This window comes from Sorex fumeus, unplaced genomic scaffold, assembly GCF_029834395.1.
Source record: "Sorex fumeus unplaced genomic scaffold, SorFum_2.1 ptg000022l, whole genome shotgun sequence".
NCBI lineage: Eukaryota > Metazoa > Chordata > Mammalia > Eulipotyphla > Soricidae > Sorex > Sorex fumeus.
Window position 1 is genome coordinate 3,153,462 of NW_026606079.1, and position 23,126 is coordinate 3,176,587.

At 70.7% G+C, this 23,126-nt stretch overlaps 2 protein-coding genes across 3 annotated transcripts; both read right to left on the reverse strand.

Annotated features, from left to right (window-relative positions):
* Positions 1-2,774: 2,774 nt before the first annotated feature.
* Positions 2,775-15,730, reverse strand: JAG2 (jagged canonical Notch ligand 2). Of its 2 annotated transcripts, XM_056113656.1 has the most exons (26): positions 15,641-15,730; positions 15,209-15,559; positions 11,486-11,543; positions 11,029-11,280; positions 10,894-10,954; positions 9,829-9,959; positions 9,636-9,755; positions 9,403-9,516; positions 9,214-9,327; positions 9,000-9,113; positions 8,876-8,922; positions 8,622-8,795; positions 8,200-8,350; positions 7,844-7,996; positions 7,647-7,760; positions 6,659-6,772; positions 6,449-6,562; positions 5,817-5,933; positions 5,696-5,723; positions 5,540-5,625; positions 5,201-5,314; positions 4,889-5,004; positions 4,501-4,749; positions 4,276-4,407; positions 3,735-3,888; positions 2,775-3,648 (listed from the first exon to the last, which is right to left on the reverse strand). In XM_056113656.1, exons 1-26 carry the CDS (start codon positions 15,704-15,706, stop codon positions 3,218-3,220), a joined length of 3,675 nt encoding a protein of 1,224 aa, XP_055969631.1. In that variant the 5' UTR covers positions 15,707-15,730; the 3' UTR covers positions 2,775-3,217. The 2 variants fall into 2 exon arrangements, with proteins under 2 accessions (XP_055969631.1, XP_055969632.1); XM_056113657.1 differs by lacking the exon at positions 9,000-9,113.
* Positions 15,731-17,940: 2,210 nt separating this feature from the next.
* NUDT14 (nudix hydrolase 14) lies at positions 17,941-22,094 on the reverse strand. Its single transcript, XM_056113721.1, has 5 exons — positions 21,912-22,094; positions 20,289-20,332; positions 19,905-19,969; positions 19,592-19,829; positions 17,941-18,251 (listed from the first exon to the last, which is right to left on the reverse strand). The coding sequence occupies exons 1-5, from the start codon at positions 21,990-21,992 to the stop codon at positions 18,005-18,007; spliced, it is 675 nt and encodes a 224-aa protein (XP_055969696.1). The 5' UTR covers positions 21,993-22,094; the 3' UTR covers positions 17,941-18,004.
* Between the last annotated feature and the right edge of the window lie 1,032 nt (positions 22,095-23,126).

Here is a 23,126-nt window from a genome sequence, read left to right on the forward strand (position 1 = left end):
GGGCCTGCTGGTCAGTGTCGGTCTCACGCCCACCTCTGGGCGAGGCCTCAGCTGGCTGAGGGTCCCGAGGAGGGCTAGACACAGTTCTCTTGGCAGTCTCAGCCTGACCCACACAGTCACACACTCACACACACACATGCACACGTACACACTCAGCTACTCACACGCACTCACACAGGCTCACATGGACTCACTCAGACACATATGCACTCACACTTACACACACATATTCACACACGTGCACACGCACTCTCTCCTGTTCTGACAGGACGCTTCCCCTGGCCTGTGCCGGGGCCCCACACACCGTCCCTGGGCATGAGGGACCCCCCGGATCCAGGGCTCATGCTCGGTGACGCCCGAGACCCTCAGTCTGCGGCACTGGCCGAGGGGCCCCTGGCGCCTCCTGGACACTCCGTCTGGCCACAGGGCTGGCGCATTTCCTTGGCCCTGCTGGTCCTCACTCCTGGCCGCTGCAGGGCTGTGGCCACAGGCTGCGCACAGCTGCTGTCTGGTGGCTCTGAGCACCCTGGAGGGGAGACAATCCTTGGGGCCGTGGCTGCTCCTGGTCACTGCTGTCTGGGGTGTGTGAAGTGCATGGCCGCCCCCCTCAAACCCTTCCCTGGCCCCGGCTCCTGGCTGGACTCGCGGGGAAGCACCAGCCTCACTCCACTGCGGGCTGACGAACCCGCACCCACCAGGTGCCCCCACAAGGCCAGGCCTCCCTGGGTCTCCTCCAAGCGTCAGGACGGTGCCCCCAATAGCAGCAGCGCCCCACCTGGTTTAGCCCCCAGGATGCGGCCCCCTCCCTCTCCTCCTCCCCCCTCCCCTCCCCCTTCCCTTTGCTCCTCCCCTTCACCCCTCCTCTCTGTCCTCCCCTTTCTTCCTCTCCTCTTTCCTCCTTTTTCTTTCCTGTCCTCCTCCCCTCCCCTCCTCATCCTTTCCCCCTCCTCCCTTCACCATCTTCCTCCTCCTCCTCCTCCCCCCCCTCCCCTTCCGTCTCCTCCTCCTACCTCCACTCTAGGTCGGCTTCCAGAAAGCTCCAGGGCCAGGGAGCCTGGAGCAGGCGGGTCCCCCCAGGCCTGTGGCCCTCTGGCCAGTGTCCATGGGTCGTGCGGCCCCGCCCGGCCCTAGGGGCGAGTGTGCGCCCGCTCTGCTCCCCAGGGCCGGTTTCCCAGGGCTGTCACCAGGCAGAGCCCTGCTGGTCCCCGAGGCAGCCGCGGGCTGGGGCGCCGGTCTCGCCTGGAGCTCTCACGTCTGCTGGAGCCAGGCCAGCGCGGGCACAAGGGGACGGGCAGGCCGGCTCTGCCCCCGCACTGCCCCGTCCCCATGGCTGAGCTGGATGGGCCTGGGTGTCCCCAGCACCACCCCGGGCCCAGCACACCTGCCAGGAAAGAACCCGGCTCGGAACTGAGGGAGACACGCGTGGCAGCTTAGAGGCCGCCCTGGAGGCAGCGTCTGAGGCCACTGAGGTCGGGCACCCCTCAGCCCTTTCCAGAGTGCCCTTGGGTTCTGGTGCAGGGCAGGCCCGGAAGGCTCGGCTGTGCCGGCTCCTCGGGCCGGTTAGCACCCTTCAGAGGAGTTTCCGAACCGAACGACGGGCTGGAGTGAGGGCAGTGGGCAGGCATTGGGCCTGGCCCCCAATACCACATAGGTTGCCCCCAAGCCTGAGCACAGACCCAGGAGTAAGCCCCAAGCACGGCTGGGTGTGGCCCGGACAAGCTCCCCCTCCAAAGCTTCATGTCTTTGCTGAGTCCTGGCCCAGCCCCCCATAGCTCGGGGAAGACGCCCCCGGCCCCAAGGCTCGGCCCCTCCTGGCCTCTCTCGGCTTTGTCCCTGGCTCAGTCACTGGCCCTGGGGCGGCCGTCCAACCTCGGGCCACATGAGCCTCCAGACTGTGGCTGCTCCCGGGGGGGCTCCCCCAAATGTGGCCGCCCCCTCCCTTCCAGGGAGAGCGCCCCAGAGAGGGGCGGCAGGCGCACCCCCGGCCCCCAGCGGTGACATCAGAGCAACGCCCAAAAGAACAGGGAGGCCAAAGTTTAAGTTAGGAAATCAAATATGCAGAGTGATCCGTTTAATATGTACATATTCACAGAAACACGCTTTCACGAGGTGGCGCCCGCGGCGACGCCCGCAGCTGTGAGGGAGAGTCCACGTGAAGGCACTTGTCACAGCTGTGAGCTGCCCGGGCGTCCCGGGCGCAGGGCAGTCGGGAAGGGCACTTCCGAAAGCAGAGTGGACGGGCGAGTCCAGCAGGGCGAGCGAGAGGCCGAGCAGAGCAGACCGGGCCTCGGCCCTGCTCACGACCGGGTGCCGTGCCGAGTCCCACGGCGCCAGGGGCCCCTTAAGAGCCAGAGGTCCCGCCAGTGACCACGGGCCACACTAGCACGGTTCTGATGACCCATGCGACACTGCAGGACCCAGGTTTGACCAACGGCCACGGGTCACTGACCCGCTGGCCACACTGACCCATGAACCAGTCTGCCACGGGCCTCACTGAACCATGGCCACTGTCTGCCACTGGCCACGGAACCATGGTCACCATCCACCATGGGCCACACTGAACCATGAACCACGTCTGCGACGGGCCTCACTGAACTATGGTCACTACCTGCCATGGGCCACATTGAACCATGGCCACTGTCGGCCACAGCTGGTCACCATCTACCACAGGCCACGCTGAATCATGGCTGTCTGCTACGGGCCACACCGAACCATGGTCACCATCTGCCATGGGCCACACGGAACCATAGTCACCATCTACTACGGGCTGGCCACCATCTGCCACGGGCCTCGCTGGGCCACGGCCACCGTCTGCCACGGGTCACAGTCTGCCACGGGCCACACTTCCGCCCGGGCCCACTGGCTCTTTGGCCTGGAGTCGAGAGACCCCCAGGTGAGGAATCAAAGGAAGATTCTGTAAACAGTGCACAGCCTCTGGGAAGAGCGTCTGCCCCGGGCTGCGAGGCGGCCCCTGCCGCCTGCAGCCACAGCGCGACACGCAGAAGCTTTACAAAAATAGCAACTATCCGAGAATACTCCGTTGTTTTCCGCTGACAGTTATCAAATAATTTATACAAGGTAAAAGAAACGTAGAAAATAAACATTTGTTTTTTGTTTTTGGTGTTTTTTACACAAAATAAAGAAACTTTGCACACGACCTCGGCCTCCCGGGGGCCGGGGGTGCCGGGCGCCCCCCGGCCAGAGTCCTGCCCCCATCCTACTCGCGGCCGCTCCTGACCGCACGGTTGTCCACTTTGGGGCCCGGGGCCCAGCGGGCGGTTCTCCCAGGCGAGCAGCCGGGCTCTTTGGTGCATTTGTGCGGGAGGAACTTCTCCACCTCCGGGCAGGCCGGCCCCCGGCCGGAATCGTCGTCCTCGTCCTCTGCGGGGCCTGCCCGGTGCGGCGCTGGTGGGAAGCTCTTGCAGGGGTACAGCACGGCCTTGCGGGCGCCTGCACCGGAGGAGCTGCCCGGCCCGATGGGGTTGCGGATGGGGTTCAGTGGGGCCCACTGGTTGTTGGCGCCGTCCTCGGGGGCCAGCCGCCTCCTCTCCCGCTCTTTCCTGCGCTTGCGGGTCCACCACACGCAGACGGCCACGCACGCCAGGCACAGCACACTGAACACGCCACACAGCGCGGGCACCAGCACCCCTGCGCGGGCGGAAGGCGTGAGGTTGGGTGGGGGGGCGGGCGCGCCGACCCTCCCCGCACCCCGCGGGACCCCGCGCCCCACTCACTGGACGAGCCGCCCATCACCACCGTCTCCACCTTGACCTCGGTGACGGCCAGCAGCACGGAGCTGTTCCCGCGCTGCGTGACGGCGGCCACGATGGCGTGCGCTGCGCTCTGGATGAGGCTGCTGTCCGGCAGGTCCCACGCTGGGCTGAAGGACTGCGGCGACACCCGCCGGGGGCCCTCAGCAGCCACCCCTGCCCCAGGACCCCGAAGCCGCCCCCCCCCTTCCGCCAGAAGAGCACCTGGGAAATGCCCCTGGACAGCACAGGGGGTGGAGGCCAGCGTGAGAAGCGGGTGTCACTGTCATGGGGGCAGAGTGAAACGGGCCCAACCCTACCAAGGCCCCAACCGTGGGCCAGCGCAATGGCACAGCAGGAGAGGTGCTTGCCGTGCACATGGCAGACCTGGGTTCGAGCCCCGCTGGGAGTGATCCCAGAGCACAGGGCTGTCTCTTCCCGTGTCCCTCCCCCAGCCCCTCGCCTAACCCCTCCCTTGGCCCCTCCTGGGGCGCCTCGCCGACCACCCACAGGGCCCGACACTCACCATGGCCACCTCCACGGCGCTGGCCCCCGACGCCGGCCTGTCACAGAGCAGCACGAGCAGGCGGTCCCGGGCCACGGCCCTGGCCGCGGGCAGAGCCCGGATGCCCGAGCAGATGGCGCCCACAGTGGTGCCCTGGCAGCAAGGACAGCACATGAGAGGGCTCACGGGGCGCCCCGGAGCCCCGCGGCTGCCCACGGCCAGAGGGGCTGGGCAGGGCCCGCTCACCTGGGGCACCTGGCTGTGGTCGAAGCGCAGCGTCAGGCGGGCACAGTTGTTGTCCAGGTGGCCGGAGCGCGGCAGACACGGGGTGCGGGGCAGCAGGGGCTCCTGCGCCCCGCACTCGCCCCAGGCCGCGCAGGGCGGCTGCAGGCACTGGCCCGGCGCCCTCTGCAGGCACTGCTGCCCGGGAGGGCACTGGGCACTGAGGGCGTCGGGCCGCCCGGCCAGCAGGCAAGGCTTCCGGCCACACCACACCTGCACAGGGAGCGGGGGCACAGGGAGAGGGTGAGGGGGGAAAGGTTCAGGGCTCCGGCAGAGGGGGAGGCAGGGGCTGGACCTCCAGGGGGACCCCCGCCCCAGCTGGATCCCGGGCCCCATTGCAGGTGTGCCGCACCTTGCTGCAGTCCCGGCGGCCGTCCAGGCAGCGGCAGCTGTTACAGTCCTCCAGCCAGGCGCTCCCGTGAGGGAAGGGCACGCCCTGTGACCAGCAAGACCTCCCGAACACCACCACTGAGCAGAGGGCGGAGTCGGTGGGGTGCCGCTGCAGCCTGACCCCACCCAAGGCCCCGCCCGCAGACCAGGCCCCGCCCACAGACCAGGCTCCACCCATCTGGTCCTGCCCACATGCCAGGCCCCGCCCCCAGCAGGCCCTGCCCACCGGCCCCGCCTCCCTCCCCAGCCCTGCCCACCTGCTCGCACCACCTACCGTCCTGGCACCGTGGGCCTGAGCGTCCCGGCGGGCAGCTGCAGCGATAGCCGTTGATCTCGTCCACGCAGGTGGCCCCATAAGCACAGGGCGAGGACAGGCACTCGTCGATGTCTGCGGGGAGGGCGCGACTCAGTGGCCAGGCCTATACTGCGAGCAGGAAGGCGGGGCGGGGCCACCGGACAGTCCCGGGTGCCCAGCAGCGGCCCCCTGGCCCCTAAGCGCCGGCGCCCAGTGTCTTCTCTCTCTGGGAAGGGCCGTCCGGGGACAGCAGGGCTGCACAGCCCCTGGGGCACGGGCACAGGACCCCCCACCAGCACGCCACCGGCCCCGGCTCACTGATGCGGCAGTCGGGACCCGCGAAGCCGGCCGCACACTCGCAGCGGAACCAGTTCACGCCGTCCACGCAGACGCCGCCGTTGTAGCTGGAGGAGAAGAGGGCGTGAGCGGCGCCTGGGGCAGGGGCCCAGTGTCCACCCCCAGGCCGGCACTCACCAAGGCAGGGGGCTGCAGTCATTGGTGTCTGCGGGAGAGAAGAAGACAGTCAGCGGCGGGCTCGTGCCACGCGGCTGGGAAGGGGCAGGGGCGAGGGGACTGGGGGTGCGGGCCCACTCACTGTGCGTGCAGGTACGGCCCTCCCAGCCGTCTCGGCAGATGCAGGAGAAGGAATCGCCGCTGCCCACACACGTGCCCCCATTCTCACACGGGTCAGGCAGGCAGCTGCTGTTCTGGGCTGGGGGAGAGAGGGGGGAGGTCACACTCCACCACTGCCGCCCAGCCCAGCCAGGGTGACCACCTGGCCGCCCTCGGGCGCCCCTGGATGCTCATTCACCCACACTCAGGTACCCCTGGATGCCCACTCACTCGCCCTCAGGTGCCCCCAGATGCCCACTCACCCGCCCTCGGGTGCTCCCGGATGTCCACTCACCCACACTCAGGTACCCCTGGATGCCCACTCACCCGCCCTCGGGTGCCCCCAGATGCCCACTCACCCGCCCTCGGGTGCTCCCGGATGTCCACTCACCCACACTCAGGTACCCCTGGATGCCCACTCACCCGCCCTCGGGTGCCCCCGGATGCCCACTCACCCGCCCTCGGGTGCCCCCGGATGCCCACTCACCCGCCCTCGGGTGCTCCCGGATGCCCACTCACCCACACTCGGGTACCCCCGGATGCCCACTCACCCGCCCTCGGGTGCCCCCGGATGCCCACTCACCCGTCCTCGGGTGCCCCTGGATGCCCACTCACCCACACTGCATGTGCTGCCCTCCCAGCCAGGGGTGCAGGCACAACGGAAGGTGTCACCGCTGTCATAGCAGGTGCCGCCATTGGCGCAGGTGTAGGCGTCGCACTGGAATTCACCTGTGGGCACAGGGGGCACTTAGCCAGGGTCCCGTGGCACGTCCTCTGCCCCAGCGCCCCCGAGAGTGGCAGGCTTCCCACCGACCCAGCACTCACGGGAGTGGCAGGTCTTGCCCTTCCAGCCCTCGGAGCAGGCACAGTAGAAGTCGTTGACGAGGTCGTAGCAGCGGCCGCGGCTGTGGCAGGGATCAGGGAGGCAGTCGTTGGGATCTGGGGGCGAGGACGCCGGTCAGCGGGGGTCCCCGGCGCTCAGGGGGGGCTGGGGGAGGAGGAACCGGAGCTGGGCCAGGGAGACAGAGGTGGGGAGAACTGGGCTGCAGGAACCCGACTGACCAGGTGACACCCGGCTAGGGGCTGGTGAGGCTGGGGATAGGTGGGGTGACCCCAGAGTCAGGTGCAGCAGGGGGCCTGGGGGGCGGGGCTCGCACTGGGCAGGGCTGGCATTCAGCAGGAGGTGGGGCCAGGGCGATGGGCAGAACCAGGCTGGAGGCGTGGTCAGGGAGAGATGGGCGTGGTCAACGAGGGGTGGGCGTGGCCAGAGTGGAGGCGGGACTAGGCTGGAGACAGGCCAGGAGCACAGTAAAGGTAAAGGTAAAGGCCCTCCCGTTGATCATCGATTTGCTCGAGCGGGCCCAGTAACGTCTCCATTGGAGACTTTATTGTTACTGTGTTTGGCATATCAAATACATCACAGGTAGCTTGCCAGGCTCTGCCGTGAGGGCGAGATACTCTCGGTAGCTTGCCGGGCTCTCCGAGAGGGACGGAGTAATCGAACTCGGGTTGGCCATGTTGGCTGCGTGCAAGGCAAACGCCCTACCGCTTTTCAAGCAGGAGAGATACGGGGGCACAGTAGGCAGAGTAGAAGTGGGCCTGGGGCGGGGCCAGGTTAAGGTGAGCGTGGCCAGAGTTGAGGGCGGTTGGTGCACAGTGGGCGGGGCCAGGTGGAAGGGGCGGGTCTGGGACAGTGGGCAGGGCGAGTGATGGGCGGGGTCAGGACGTGATGGGCGGGGCCAGGCTGGAGGCGAGCCAGTTGGGGCTGGTGCCCAGGTGCCCAGAGCCGGACAGAGTGGGATGGCCCACTCACTGGTGTCACACAGCTCGCCCTCCCAGCCGCTGGGGCAGAAGCACCGGAAGGCGTCCACCTCGTCGATGCACGTCCCGCCGTTTCGACAAGGCTGGCCCAGGCAGTCGTCAATGTCTGCAGGGGTGCAGACTCATGAGCTGGGGCCCAGCGAGCGGCACGCCGCCACTCACACCCCGGTCGGTCCCAGCACCACTCACTCTCATGGCAGTACGTGCCCGTGAAGCCACTGTCGCAGATGCACGAGAAGTTGCCCCTGGGAAGGCTGACACAGCGTCCGTGAGGGCCGCACAAGCCAGAGGGCAGAGCGCCGGCCCCTCGGGGCCCCGCCTGGAAGCTGCAGCTGTCGATCACTGCAGGGAGCGGGAGGGAGGGCTGGGGCCAGGCTGCACCCCACTTCTCCAGGCCCCGCCCGCAGCCCCACGGGCCCCGCCCACCTCTGAGCGCCCAGGACCCTCTTGCCGGGCCCCACCCACCTCACCGGTCCGCCCAGTGCCGTGCCCACCCCAGCCACGGGCCCACTTCACTGACCCTGCAGGCCCCCTCCCGGGCCCACCTTCACAGGCCCCGCCCGGGCACGGCTCGCGGGGCACCGAGCAGTTCTTGCCGCCCACGTGCTCGGGGCACGCGCAGTAGTAGTCGCTCTCCAGGTCGTAGCAGTGCGCGCCGTTCTGGCAGGGGCTGGGATCGCAGAAGTCGATGTCCACCTGCGGGTCGCGGGCCGCTGAGGAGCCGGTCCCCTCCCGGGGAACAGGGCGGTGGACAGGCTCCGGCTAGCGCCAGAGCCAGGGCTCCTGGCCCCGGGCTGGCTCGGGCGGAAGCACCTGGCCTCCAGGGCAGCAGACTTCCTCTGCAGCGGGGCATCCGGCAGGAAGGCCCTCCCGGCGCCCCGCTGCCTTCTCGCTCGCCCGCCCTGCCCGGGCGCTGTCCGGGAGCCCCTCCCAGCCTGCGGGGCGACCGGGCCCTCCCGGGTCTCACCTCACAGAGCAGCCCCGAGAAGCCCTTGGGGCAGTGGCAGCGGAAGCCCCCCGCCACGCCCTCGCAGAGGCCCCCGGCGAGGCAGGGGCTGCTGGCACACGGGTCCACCTCCAGCTCACAGTGCCGGCCACCGAAGCCCCGCGGACACGCACACTGGTAGCCGTCCACCAGGTCCTGTGGCAGGTGGGGGGGTGAGCCATGACCCCCGCGGCCCCTCGTGGCCCCCCCGCGGCCCCCCGCGTGCACAGCCTCACCTTGCAGGTCCCGCCGTGCTGGCACTGCCCGCGACAGTCGTCGATGTCTGCGGGTCACAGGGCGGGTCAGGGGGGTCCTCTGGGCGCCCCAGCCCCGCCCACGCCCCCACCCACCCATACTGACTGATATGGCAGTTGGCGCCCTTCCAGCCCGGGAGGCAATCACAGTAATAGCCACCAATCAGGTTTTTGCAAGAAAAAGCATTAAGGCACGGCCGCCCTTCACACTCATTGGCGTCTGTGAACGAGACAAGGGGGCGAGCATGGGGTCCCGCAGCCCAGCAGCGCGGCAGCTCATGCACAGCTCAGCCCATGCACCGCGCGGCGCGGGCCCTCACCCAGCTGGCAGGTGCTCCCGGCCCACTGCTCCGGGCACAGGCACTCGAAGCCGTCCACCTGGTCCACGCAGGTGCCCCCCGCGGCGCACGGGTTGGAGGCGCACTCGTCGATATCTGCGGGAGGGTGCGGGCGTGAGTCCCCGCAGCCGCGCCCACCCCGCCCCCGACACCCACCCTGCGGGGGCTCACCGAGCGCGCAGGTGGGTCCGCTCCAGCCCGACGGGCAGTGGCACTCGAAGCCCGAGGGCACCTCGTGGCAGGAGCCGCCGTTGGCACAGGGGTTGGAGGCACAGGCATGCTCAGCTGCGAGAGGGGGCAGAGGTGGAATTGGCGGCAACGGGCACGTACCACGCGCACAGTTCTCACCCGGGGAAGGGGCATCTACCAGGCTCACAGTTCCTGCCCGGGGGGCGGGCACCTACCACGCTCACAGTTCTTGCCCGAGTAGCCATCAGGGCACGCGCAGCGGTACTGGTCGGGCTCGGCGTTGATGCACGTGCCCCCGTTGATGCAGGGGCGATGGTTCCCACAGTAATTCAGGTCTGGGGGGGCAGGGCCGGCTCAGAGTGGGGCCCGCGCGGCCCCCGCGTCCCGGCCCCCCGCAGCCCATCGTACCTTTGTTGCAGAGCAGGCCGCCCCAGTTGGTCTCACAGTTGCACTGCCAAGGCTCCACGCAGCTGCCGTGCACGCAGCCAGGGTACGGGACACACTCGTCACAGAGCCGCCCCTGCCAGCCGTAGCTGCACCTGGAGGGGGACCACGGGCACGGAGCCGCCGGTCACCGCCCCTGGCCAGTGGCCTCTGAACTGGCCAGGCCTGAGCCTGGCGGGGCTGCCGGCCTTCCTGCGGGCACTTTCCGGGCGCTGGGCGCAGGTGGCCGGCCAGCTGTCCAGTCCGTCCACTCCGATCTATTTTGAGACTCGCCCTTGAGTGGGGCCCCGGGAGCAGGCGCGGGGCTGGGGAGGCCCTGGGGGACCCCGCGAGCAGGAGTGCTCACGCATAGGTGCAGGCCTGGCTCTGTGACCTTGTGTGACCTTCAGGCCAAGGGCTCCTCCCTCATCCCGAGTGGCTGATGCGCAGGGTCCTGGCTGCCCACCTGGCCCTCCGCGTGCACCCTGGGGGGTAGCAGGCATGGCGGAGCACCTTTCCCAGGGCTGCAGCTGCCTCCAGGCCCGCCAGGCGTGCCCTCCTGACCCACCGCCAGGGCAGACCAGGCCCAGGGCACAGGGAGACACATGGGGGCCGCCCAGGGGTCTGGGCCTTGTCCAAAGCAATCCTTCCTTCACGCCAGCAGCCAGGGGGTCCTGAAGGCGTGTCAGCCTGGCACCCCCACCCTGCTCCCCTGGTTGGCTGGGCGGGAAGGCGAGGCCATCTCCTCTCCGCAGGCTGCATCCGGCGAAACCTGAGCCGCGGGGCAGCAGCTGGGCCTCACCCACAGGCCCAGCCAGAGGGCGGGCGGGGCTCACCTACACCCCCGCAGTGTCCCCCAGGCAGGGACACCCGAGGGCCGCCACTCCCGGGGGTCGGTGAGCAGAGCACCTGCGGCATGGGCCAGGTCGCCTTTGTCCCTGCGCACCCCTGGGCGCCTCCCCGCGGGCAGCCAGCCCCACCCGACCTGTGCCTCCTCCTCCGCCGCTCGGGGTCTCCCTGGGGCCCCTCCTCCCGGGCTCCCTCGCTCACCTGCACTCCCCGGGCACGGCGCAGCTCCCGTGGAGCAGGCTGCAGCCCTGCTTGCACACAGCTGCGGAGAGAGGGTCGCTGAGAGCCCGCCCCCCGCGCCCCGCCCCCTCCCGCCAGCCCTCGGCGCCCACGCACCATGCTCGCACTCCTTGCCCATCCAGCCGTCCAGGCAGGCCTTGTTCCCGTACTGGTCGCAGGTGTAGTGGCCGAAGAAGTCGTGGCGCGGCCGGCAGAACTTGTTGCAGGCGGCGCTGTAGTAGTTCTCGCCGCAGCGCACGCGGATGCTGAGCTCCAGGTGCGCCACGTGGCCGCTGAAGCGGAGGCTCTTCCAGCGGTCCTCGGGGTTGATCATGCCCGCGTGGGACACGCGCTCGATGAGCCGCTCCTCTGCGGGGCAGCCAGTGAGCCCGGCCCGCCCACCTTGCCCCTGCAGCCCCCACCTCCTGCCCCCTTCCTGTGACGGCTCAGGAGCCCCAACACGTTCCCGCCAGGGCCCGACCCCGAACATCCTGATTCCAGTGCAGACACCCCACGGGGGCAGCCACGACCCTCAGGTCCGCCCCGAGACCCCGCGGCAGGGCCCGTCACTCACCGTCGGGCGTGCTGCTGTTGTCCCAGTCCCAGGCCTCCACGATGAGCGTGAAGGAGCGCTGTGGGCAGGGGCTGCGGTCAGGGGACCTGCCCCAAGGCAGCCCCCAGACTGCAAAGGAGGCCCCTGCACCCCCAGCGGGCGCCCTGCCGCACCCACCAACCCGCTTCCGTCTCAGGGCCGGACGGGAGCTGCAGGGGCCACGCCCCAGCCCCGCCCCCACCAGAGGGTGCCGGGGTCTCGCGCTCATCGCTCACGGGCACCCACCAGCCTCCCACTGAGTCCCAAAGCCAGCGGGCCCCGTCGCACCCACTGCCCGAGGACAGCCCCAGGCCAGGGGCTCCGCACAATGCCCACTGGGTGCCCGCGCTCGCCCACCGGGCCCTGCACAGCCTGAGGGCCTGGACCCCGCCTGCCCACCTCTGGCGCCTAGCCGTGTGCCTGTGGGGGCCGGAAGCAAGGCCAGCTGAGTCCCCTGCGCGTCCCCCACTGTCCCCAACCTGCACAGCCCGGGCTCCCGGAAGCACCTGAAGGCAAGCCTACCCAGGGCAGTGGCTCACTCACCCGCTGTCATCCTTACCCACCCACCTGGTCCCATCCGCTCCCCCCCCTCACTCACTCATGGCCCCTCCCTCACTCCTGCCCACTCATCGGCTCGTGTCTCGCTGGCACACTGGCCCCTGACCCCTGCTTCGCGCCCCCACTCTAGACTGAGTCCCACTCGCTGCACTGGCCCCACCCGTGGGGCACAAGGCCGGAGGGGTCACTTTCGGCCAGGGCTGGAAGCGGTGGTGTCCGAGCACTGCACAGCCGAGCGGCTGCAGGATGCGGTGGGCCCTGCCAGGGCCCAGGAGCACAGACATGGCAGCAGGCGGGCACGCGGGAGGGCAGGATGGCAGCCGCACCCGGGCACCCACCAAGCCATGGTGGTTCCCACACAGAAGCTTCTCGGCTCCAGGGAAACCCAGGCCTGGGCTCAGGTAGCATTACCTCCACCCTGGCCGGGCTCCGGTTACCGGCTCCACAGGGACACGCGCCCGCCCGCCCGCCCGCCCGCCAGCTGGGCCGCCCCACCTGCAGAGCAGGGGCCACTCGGGAACCCGAGCCAGCCACGTGTACCTGCACGGCCCCCACGGGCTGGGGGACCCGCACGGCTCCCACAGGCTCGGGGTACACCTGGTGGCCCCACATAGGTTTGCAGTACCTGCACAGCCCACACGGGTTCGGGGGACCTGCATGACCCCACACAGGCCGGGGGTACTCGCACGGCCCACGTGGACGGGCACCTCCTCACTGAGCTGCGTGGGCAGCTTCTCTCCTGAGACACTCTCCCTGCCCGCTGTGGCCCGAACCCTTCCTTCTCACCAAGGGGCCCATTCCCAGGGGGCCTGCACCGAGAGACAGGAGAGCAGAGAAGCTGCTCCTCCTTGGGGACCCTGGAGCCCCCAAAGGTGCTGCCCCTATGCCCCCCAAGCCCTACCTCCACTGAGCCGCCCCTTCATCCAGCCCCCCCCCCAGATCCCTGTGCCCGGCTGACAGTCAGCATCCTGGGCTGCCGGGCAGAGGGTGCCAGCTCCACCAGGCGTCTGCGGGGACACTCCCCGAGTCTGGAGCAGGGCAGGGCCGGGTCCCACCACAGCACCCCAAAATGGCAGAAGAGCTCGGGCGGAACTAGGGCCCTTCACACAGGACCCGGCGGACCTGCCCGTGTCCCCGTGTCAGCCTGCCATGCTGCAGGCGGAGCAGCGCCCAAGCAGAACCCGAGACTGGCCAGGCACTTCCAGCTGCTGGGGCGTGGGGATCAGTGGAATCGCTCTGGGGGCACCAACCCTTCGGGGATGCCCCAGCAGCCCCGCCCACCCACCAGCCCCGGAGGCCCCGCCCACCCACTCAAAGCCACGCCCATTCCGCCGGCCCCGCCCCCAGCAGCCCCCTGTCCTGGGAGCCCCGTCCCTCCCGCCCGGCCCCGCAGCAGCCTTGCCCTGTCCCATGGGGCTCCCTAGGTCCTGAGACAACCCCCCTCTTCCAACAGGGGCCACACGTGGAACTAGGTCGCAGGACGTGAGGCAAAGGGGGCCTGGGAAAAGAGCGACTCTGCATGCGAGCTGAGCTAGGCTGGCCCCTCACAGGGGTGGAGCCCACCAAACCCCCCAGGCCCCCCAGACCCTGCATCAGTCGTCTGCAACCCAGAGCGAGCGGTACCGGGCACACGCACCCCGGCGTGTGGGCACAGCGTCACGCCGCACACCCGTATCCGCGCCCATGCGCACGCATCAGCCCACCACATGGACAGCAGGGCCAGCTGCCCCCCCCCACCCCCCGGGCCGTCAACCTCCCCACAGCTGACCCTTCGGGCTGGGACCATCCCGCACTTCAAGCGGCAGGGGCAGAAGAATCTCCAGCGCGGTGGGGCAGGAGGGATAGGGCTGGGGCACTCAAGAGGGGCTCAAGCTCGGGATTGGGGACCACACCTCCCCCCAGGGGCCCCTCCGGTCGCCGGCTGGCCCACTCCCCATCCGGGCGTCGGGGACGCACACGGGGGTTCCCAGTGCACTCAGCCCCGATGTAGCAGCCCCGCAACGTGCAAGGCAGAGGCCGTGGGCAGGCGGAAACGCCGGGGGCAGTATTGCCACTTCGTGCCCGTGGGGCAGGGAGGCCCGCGAGCCGCCCCCAGATGCGCACGTCCTCCTCCAGGACCCACTGAGGGCACCCGAGCGCAGGGAAGGGGTGAGAGGGACAGCGTGGGGGCCAGCCCGGCCCGCCACATTCCTCGGCGGCCTCCCTGCCCCCACAGCGCCGGCTGCCAACTCACTCCAGCAGAAAACACATCCTCAGGTAGCGATTTGGAGCCGCTGGCTGGGGCCCAGGCGCAGATGACAGGCTGCGGGCCCTGCTCAGACCTGTCTGCGCCGTGGGGGCGAGCAGCAGGGCTGATGGGAACCCTGCACGGGCCCCTCCCGGGCCTGCCCCGGCCCCACGGCGCGCGCGGGGCCACCTTCCCACCCGAGGCCCCAGGCCAGGGGTCGGGGGCCGGCCCAGGAGCCAGTCCGGCCGGGGACACGCACCGGGCACCGGGGCGACGCCCAGCGGGGACACCTTCCCGCCCGGGGCCAGGGGTCGGGGGTCGGGGGCCGGCCCAGAAGCCAGCCCGGCCGGGGTGCCGGGGACACGCACCGGGCTGACCCCCAGCCTCCCTCGCCAGGTGGACTCGGGCCCTCCCCGCACCCCGAGGTGCCCTCGCGAGGTGCGAGCAGCTCCACGCCAGCCAGGACCGTCCAGCCCCCCCGGCCGGGCACAGGACGGCCTCGGCCTTCCTCGCGCGCGCGAGGGCACTGCCCGGAGCGGGGCAGACCCCCGAGCCGCCGCCGCCGCCGCCGCCGCCCCCGCCCCGCCCCGCCAGCGCCCGCACGGGCAGCCCCGGGCGTCCAGGAAGCGGCGGGGCGGGCACGGGCTGGCCGCGGGCCCGGCGGCTCCGCCGGGGCCTGCCCCGGACCGGCCCCAGCACGCGCGGCGCACATGCCTCGGCGGCCGGCGCGCCCCGGGCGCCGCGCCGCGCCGCGCCCCCGCGCCCAGACAGCCACGCGCGAGGCGACGCAGGCACACGCCGCGGCCGCCCGCCCCCGCCGCGACCCCGCGCGGGGCCCCACGGAGCACGCGCCCCGCGCGGCCCCGCCCCTCGGGCGCGCGCGGGGCCGCAGGTGCGCGGCGCGGGGGAGGGGCACGTACCGGCCAGGCGAACTGGAAGGGGATGACGACGAGGCCCGGGTCCGGGGCGCCGCCCGGCCGGGCCCGCGCGCGCGCCCGCTCGCCCGCCGCGCCGTCCGGCCGCAGGTAGATGGTGTTGCCGCCCAGCACGGGCGTGGCGCCGTGGCCGTAGCTGCAGGGCCCCGTGGGCGTCACCTTGGTCTGGTACTCCTTCAGGCACACGCGCACGTACGTGTCGCACTCGTCGCGGCCGCAGCCCCCCGCGCGCGTCGTGCGGCCGTCGCCGTCGCAGCAGGCGCCGCTCAGCAGCTCCCCGTTGGCGTTCCGCAGCGCGCTCAGCTGCAGCTCGAAATAGCCCAGGGGCCGCGCCGCCTAAAAATAAGGCCGGGAGCGCCGAGGTGGGCCGGGGTCGGCGCCCGCGCCCGCGCGCCCCGCGCCCGGGCCGCCCCTCACCTGCACGCAGAGCGCCAGCAGCAGCAGCAGCCGCCGGGGCAGGCGCCCCCGGCCCCGCGCCCGCATCGCCCCGCGCGCCCGCCGCCGCCGCCGCCGCCGCCGCCGCCGCCGCCGCGCGCCCGGCCCGGCCCGGCCCGGCCTCCCGGGGCCGCCGCCCGCCTCCGACGCCCGCAGCGGCGGCGGCTCCCGCGGCGCCCGCGCGGGCGGGCTCGAGCGGCGGCCGCGCTCCGGGGCCCGGCCCGGCTCCCCCCCGGCGGCGGCGGCGGCGCAGGCGGCGGCGGCGCAGGCGGCGGCGGCTCCGGCCTCGGCTCTGCGCGCCCGCGCTCCCGGCGCCCGCAGCCCGCAAGTTCGGGACGAGACTGACAGCTCGCTCGCCCATTCGTCACCCGCGCACCTGCATATGCATGAGGGGGCGGCGCCGCGCCGCGGGGAGGGGCGGGGGCCGGGGGCGCCGGGGCTTTAAAGGCGGCCGCGGGCGCCGCCTGCCCCTGCCCGGCGCGCCCGGCCCCGGCCCCGGGCCCGGCGGCGCCCTGGGCTCCGCGCGCCCCTGCGCGGGGTGGCCCCGGGGAGGCGCCGCGCCCCCACTCCTGGCCCAGGCGCCGGGGCCGCGTGTCCGGCCCACACCCCACCCGGGCGATGGCGCTGCCCTGGGCCCGTAGCTCCCGCGGGCGGCCTGCAGGACCCGACCCCCAGCCCAGGGGGCTCCTCTCCCCTGGCCCCACCCCGACGGAGGGGAGCAGCTTCCCTGGAGGAAGGACAGCTGCCCTGCGCTCTGCAGGGCTTGGAATGGCACCACCCACACCGGACCCCCACCCAGTGGTGGGGCCCCTCCGCTGTGGGCAACTGCGGACGGCCAAGGAGGCCTGGCCAGACAGACTGCCCACCGTCCCCATAACGCAGAGGCCCCCAGCACCCACCTGCACCCAGCTCAGCCCTTGGCTGCCTGGGAGGGGGGCCTCCTGTGGCAGGGAGGACCGGAATAGGGGTCCCTCGGCCAGCCAGGTTAGTGTACGTGAGCCCAGAGCAGGATACTGCCAGGGGAGGGAAGGGGTCAGTGGACAGCAAGCCTCCCGGCGGGACCCAGGGACGGCAGGGAGCGCCCGGGCGGGCGGGCAGACGCGGGGGCTGAGGCGGGGAATTCCAGTGCCTTGGGGTGCCACCTCCCACCTCGGCCTCCTGGAGGAAACGGTGTCCCCAGCAAAGGGGGGGGCAATGGCCCGGCAAACAGCCCCCCACACCTCCTCCAGGCCCTGCAGGGCGACATGGCAGCAGAGCTGGGGGGCCGCAGGCAGGCCCTGACCCCTGCTCCGCTGGGAACCAGGACACGGACCTGAAGGCCGGGGAGGGGCAGCCAGGGGCGCCCCACCGAGGGCCCACGCCCCACTGCTGTCCTCTCTGCACTGTGCTCTGGGGGGTCCTCAACGTGCGGGTCAGGCCGGGCGGCCAGGTGGGGGCCAGACGGGTGCGGGCTGTGGATGGCCAGCGGCGCTGAGCTTCCGCTGGGGTGATCTGCGGGGCTAAATATAGCAGCCTGGGAGGGGAGTTTCCGGTTACACCCCCAGTGCCGGGAAATCGATGCCAGCTCCATTAGGCCAGCAGCGGTGCCTGCTGCTGACCGGCACGAGCAGACGGGGTGGGGAGGGGCCGCGGGGACCTGTCCACACCCCACCCCGGAGAGCTGCCAGCCCTACCTGATGGCCACCATGGGCAGCCCCTGGGAGCGCGGGCCGGGCCCCTGAAGGGCTGCATGCAGGAAAGTGGCCCGACAGTTCCAGGCTGGCAGTGCCCGGGCGGGGCTGCTCCAGACCCGTGCGCCCCGCAGCAGGTCCCGGGCGCCACCTGGGCGGCCCCACCCGGCATTTGCATACAGGTGCTGCAGCGGCCCAGGGCAGTGGCAAAGGCCGTGGAAGGGAGGAGCCCAGCGCCCTGGGAAGCCGCGCCTGGGGTCAGCTCAGGGTCAGCTGGGGAGGCCCGAGGGGCCGGCAGACTCCTGGCTGGGGAGCTGGGGGCAGTCCTGCCAGGGCATCCGGAGGGCCTCAACTCTGGAGAGGCACCCCCAGGTGCCCTACGCACCCACTGGGCTCCAGCTCCGTCCCCACAGGCAGCCGGTCCGCCAGCAGGACCCTCATTTGCTGCCTCTGCTCCTCCCGTCCTATGCACAAGGCCCAGTGCGGCCCCACCCTCCCAAGCCATCACAGCCTTCCCGCGCCCCCTGCCAACCCCGTCCCCTTCTCAACCTTCCCGTGTCGTTCCTGCCACTCCACCTATGCCCGAGACCTTCAGAGCCAGTGGACACAGGCCAGAGCTGCACTTGGTTTATTGGTCCCGTGGGCAGACAGCCAGGCCGTCCCCTGCCCCCAGAATCTACTCTCTCTGGGGACGCAAGTCCGGGGCCACGTGGCTGAGGAACCACGAGATCCCGAAGATGACACCAAGGGTCTTGGGGACAGCAGGGTCATCCGCGAAGGCCTGGGCGCCATCAAGAGGCAGGTGGAACACCTCGATCAGCTCTCCCTCCTCCGCCAGGCCCCCGCCCAGGCCGGTCCTCTGAGCATCCGTCACTTCGGCATAGAACATGGCTTGGTTGGAGCAGGTCAGACCCACGCCGGCCCTGCAGGAGAGAGACAGGCTGGACCCCTCCCCCCTCCTCCCTGGACGCCGCTGGGCTCGTCCTCTGATGGTCAGGGAGCTGTCCTGAGAAGTGCGCAGAGGTGCGGAAACCCGGACTGGACCCAAAGCACAGCCATAGCCCCGCAAGGCTGCAAGCGCAGCTGCAGAGCCTCCGCCCCAAGGTCCCACCGTGCTGGGATGGGGGGGGGCTCTCTGTATGATCAGGGCGAGAGGGGGGCGGGGCGCAGTGCACTCTGGGCAGGGAAAGCAGCAGGGGCAGAGACCTGGGACCTAGGCCCGTAGGTCAGAAGCTGCCCCCGTCACAGGGCGAGAAACCCAGCAGGGAGCTCTCCCCCTGCAGCCTCCCCCTGCAGCCTGCGTCCTGATAGGCCAGAGGCCCCGCCCCTGAACGCAGCCTGAGTCCGGATTGGATAGCGGTCCCGCCCCTGAACGCAGCCTGTGTCCTGATAGGGCAGCGGCCCCGCCTCTGAAAGCAGCCTGCGTCCGGATTGGACAGCGGCCCCGCCCCTGAACGCAGCCTACGTCCTGATAGGACAGTGGCCCCGCCCCTGAACGCAACCTGTGGTCTCATTGGGCAGAGTCCCCCATTCACGCATCCTGTGTCCTGATTGGACAAAAGCAGTGGCTGGAGGCGTTCCATCCCTGCCCACTGATGGCATCGAGAAAGGCGCCCGGCCTTCAAGGCCTCCCCTAAATCATGTCCTTAACAGGGTACCCTCGGGAGCGGCAGGCGCATGGCCCTGGACAGGAAGTCACGGCCCACCCAGGGCCAGCGGGAGAGTCGCACATGTCCCTATGGGCTCCCTCACCCGGGCCCCATAGCCTCACCCCACGCTCCAAACGCAAGCCCAGGCCAGCCGCTGGCTGCCCAGTGCCCAGAGCCCAAGCCTTGGAACACAGCTCTCTGCCAGGACCCCATGCTCGCCTCTCCAAGCGTGGCCTGATCCTTCCTGGGCACCCCCACTCTATTCATCCTTGCCCATCACCCACCCTCAGCACCCTGGGGAACCTGCATATGGGTCCTGAGTTCCAGGCACTGGCAGAGGAATCAGGCGCGACTCCTTGTCCTAGGGCAGACTGCCAACGGAGGGCATGGGCGGATGGTCTCTATGTGTGGGGGACATAGCAGGGGACCTATCCCGCCCCACAGCAGCACTGGAGGCAGGCTGGGCTCCACTGGAGGTGCCTCTGGCTGGTCACACGCCCAGCAGCAGGCCGGGGGCTTCTGTGGGAATGCCCTACCCCACCTGGGCTGCTGGGGCACAGATGCCAGCCCAGGGCTCACTGCGCCCAACCTCGCTGGCTCTGGCCCCCACTTACTTGTAGGTGGTGACGCGGCGCAGGTCGGAGGGGGCCAGCCGATAGCCGCACTCCTCCCAGGCTTCCTTGCAGGCCACCTCTTCTAGGGACAGCCCTGGCTGGTCCACGAGGCCCGCACACAGCTCGTAGGTGACACCTGCCGTGCCGGGCAGCGCTGTCGGCAGCGTCCGGGGCTTGTCTTGGTCCCCGGGCACCAAGGAGCCTGGGAAGTGTCTCTCCACCTCGCCTGCGTACACGGCTGCAGGGGGGACAGCCTCCGTCAGAGCCGCCTCCTGCCGGGCCAAGTCACCCCAGCGGGACCCCCGTCTCTCACCTGGCCGGAACTGCCGGACCAGCACCAGGCTCCGCTGCGTGGCGTTGAACAGGAGCACGGCCACACTGCAAAAGACTCGGCTGAGGCACCAACTGTGGCCCCGGGGACTGACCGGGGGCGCTGGGCAGTCAGGCCCTGGCTCAGACTGGGTCGCCAAGGCCGGGTGGGCCCCGTCCTGCAGAGACAAAGGTCGGGCATGTGGCCCCTAGAGGGCCACCTCCAGCCCAGCCTGGAGCCACATCCTGGTCCAGCCAGTCTCCAGGGCACGGGCACCCACTCAGCCCAGACACGGGGTTGGGAGGAAGGAGCCAGAGACTTGGGTGGGGGGCCCCTGTGGCCAGGCAAGCCCACAGACCACCACAGGCCGGCGCCCGCCACACTCACCTGTCATGAGTCTTCATGAAATCCCAGGACTTCTGGATGCCGTTCTGAAAGGGGCAGGGGGGGTCAGGGCCAACGGTCAGGGCCTGGGGAGTCTCCCTCCAGTAAAGAAGGTGCCCGAGGGGGCAGGGGGCCAGACCCGCCACACAGCAACCCAGGGGTGCAGCTGCGGGTGGGGGACAGGGAGATGCACTGTCCCAGGAGGGCCCCGAGCCTCACCAGTGGCTCCCTCCAGCGCTGGCGGAAGGAACTGGGCTGACCCCAGAGCCATGTGGGCAGGACATCCTCCCTGTGCCCGAGGCAGGGCTCAGGGGAGGCAGGGGGCAGAGCAGGTCACCCTGGGTGACACTAGCCCTGCACCCACCCAGGGGCCTCTGAGAATAATGCTGTGTCAGTCCAGTGCCCCACCTGGGTCCCTGATGAGCTGCAAACGGAGCCAAGCACCAGGCCAGTCGCACAGGCTGCGTGGACAGAGAGGCCTGGGCGAGGTGAGGTCGTCAGCGGCCACTGAAGGGGCATTTCCCAGTGGTGTCCACAGGCCCGGCCCGTGGCTGGCGCAGGGAAGGAAGGCTGCGAGCGCGGGCCTGGATTTCCAAGGGCTAGTGGCCGTGTCTGGGGTGCACACAGGCCTCCAGGGCCGTTGCCAGGCGCGGCCTCGAGAGCACGCCCAGGCCTGCTGGAGACTTGGCCCTGGGGCACCCACACACCCGGGAAAGCCTGCCCGGCCTCCTGCAGCAGGGGTGCCCTCAAGGCATGGCCCTCTTGTAGGATGTCAGGCCCAGGCCGATGCCTCCTTCCTCATGTTCGGGGACACGGTCCCCTCAGCCTCTGGACGCTGGCCTCCCTGTGGCAGCTGCTCACCAGGGGTAGGATCTGGGGAACAGACCGCCATGGGCCGGTACCCGCCACACTCACACAGGAGGGGCACGGGGTGCTGTGACTCAGACCCCATGCCCCAGGGCCCAGCCCCCACCAGCACCAGGAGGGAGGGGGCAACCCTGTGCCCACTCTCTTTCTGCATTTCTCCCCATTTCTACCCTGTCATCAGGGTCAGGTGACACCCTGCAAGTGAGGGGTGCAGCGGCCCAGAAGGACAGACAGCACGGACGGCGGGGACAGCAAGGCACTGCGCTGGCCCGAAGCGCAGAGACCCCTGCAGCAGGAGGCCCAGCCAACCTCGGAGGTCCCGCCCGGGCTAAGCCCAGTGTCCTGCAGCCGTCGGCTCATTCCCCTTCTTCCCTTTCCAGACCCAGGGCCACCACCTCCAGCACGCTGTCCTCACTCCGGGGACACAAAGGGCCAGCGGGGAAGGTGGCGTCTCCCTCCACAGCCAGTGGCTGCAGCAGGCACAGACCCGGACCAGGGCTGGGGCGGAGGCGGGGCCTCGCCGGCATGGGCGTGGCCGGGCGGGACGGCGCTTTCGAGGTGGGCGCGGCCTAACTGGGCGGGGCTTCCTTGGTGGGCGTGGCCACACCGGCGGCGCTTCCCTGTGGGCGTGCCCGCCGGAGGGGCGGGGCTCCGATGGGCGTGGCCGGGAGGGGCGCTGCTGAGGGGCGTGGCCCCGGGGGCACAGGTGGGGACGCTTGTCCCGGAGAAGCGGGGCCTGGGGCGGGGGCGCGGGCTCACCTGGCGGTAGTGCAGCGTGAGAGGCCGCAGGTAGGGCGAGGCAGTGCAGGGGCCCACGGCCGCCCCCTCAATGCGCTCCATGGCGGGCAGAGTCCGCGCAGGCCGGCGGCCGCGGGCACGGCGGTTCCGGGCATGCCCAGTGCGCGGGGGGCGGTGCGGCTCCGCCCCTCCCTCGCGGGGGGCGGGGCGCTCCGGCGCGGCTGGCCCGGGCGGCGACGCGGGGTCACGTGGGAGGGATCGCCCCGGGGACGGGCCGCGGGGCCTCTGCGGGTTTCTCGCCTCCGGCGTCCCGCACCCCTGGAGCCCACCGTGGCGACGCCCCCTCCTGATGACGTCCTGGGGAGTGACCGCCGCTTCCCGGAACTGCCCGGCGTGCCGGCAGAGGCCCCCCGGCCGAGCTTCAGCACAGGTGCAGCTGCCCGGACCTCGTCTGCCCTGGCCCGAGCCTCCCGGACCCTCTGAGCCCAAGGACCCTCATCTGCTGCAGCCCAGCCCCCGGTGTGCCCGAGCAGTCCCCTCAGGACCCCCTGCCCTGCGCCCTCTGGGCTCTTCCCGCCACAGGTGGAGATGGGGCCCCCAGGATTCTCGACCGGCCCGATGAGCCCTCAACATCATGTATTTGGGGGACTTCCGGCTGTCACAAACGTTGGTGGGGCGGCCTGAGGCTCAGGTATCAGCAGGCCCCGGATAAGCACCAAGATAAGGGGCCCGTGGTTGTGGGGGTGAACACAAACCGTGCCCCTCCCCGCCCCCTGGACAGCCTGTCCTAGCGGGCAGGGGCAGCAGCGGGGCAGGTGGGGGAAGCTGGTGGCCAGGTGCGGCTGAGGGCGCTGCCCAGGGCTGTGTGCACGCCCCAGGAGCCAGCCTCCTCTGAGCCATCTGGACCCTCCTGCCATCCCAGCAGCTGGCACGGCACTCCCCAGCCTCTCCCAGTGGACGGACAGACAGATGGTGAGCCAGATGGGCAGACGACAGACGGACAGACAGATGGACAGACAGTGGGCTGCACCCCTGGTAGAGCCCAGCCTGAGGACAGACCCAGCGATGGCCCCTGGTGAGAGGGGGCTCCTTCCTGCCCCGCCCCCCCGTAGCCCTGAACACAGTATTCCCCCCACAGGTGACACCTGCGCCCCACCCAGTCCGCTGTGTGACCCCCTGAGCCTGCAGCCTCCAGACCCCTGGGTTGGCGCCCAGTGCTGAGCCCCGGGCGCTCCT

Excerpts from the sequence above, each read along its gene's own strand:
- NUDT14 (XM_056113721.1), bottom strand. The coding sequence starts at position 21,992 with ATGGAGCGCATTGAGGGGGCGGCCGTGGGCCCCTGCACTGCCTCGCCC. Across the intron at positions 20,333-21,911 it reads TCACGCTGCACTACCGCCAG|AACGGCATCCAGAAGTCCTG; the intron begins GTGAGCCCGCGC and ends TGCCCCTTTCAG. Across the intron at positions 19,970-20,288 it reads TTCATGAAGACTCATGACAG|TGTGGCCGTGCTCCTGTTCA; the intron begins GTGAGTGTGGCG and ends AGTCTTTTGCAG.
- JAG2 (XM_056113656.1), bottom strand. The coding sequence starts at position 15,706 with ATGCGGGCGCGGGGCCGGGGGCGCCTGCCCCGGCGGCTGCTGCTGCTG. Across the intron at positions 8,796-8,875 it reads AGCACGGCGGGACCTGCAAG|GACCTGGTGGACGGCTACCA; the intron begins GTGAGGCTGTGC and ends CACCTGCCACAG. Across the intron at positions 5,934-6,448 it reads GGGCAGCACATGCAGTGTGG|CCCAGAACAGCAGCTGCCTG; the intron begins GTGAGTGGGCAT and ends TCTCTCCCCCAG.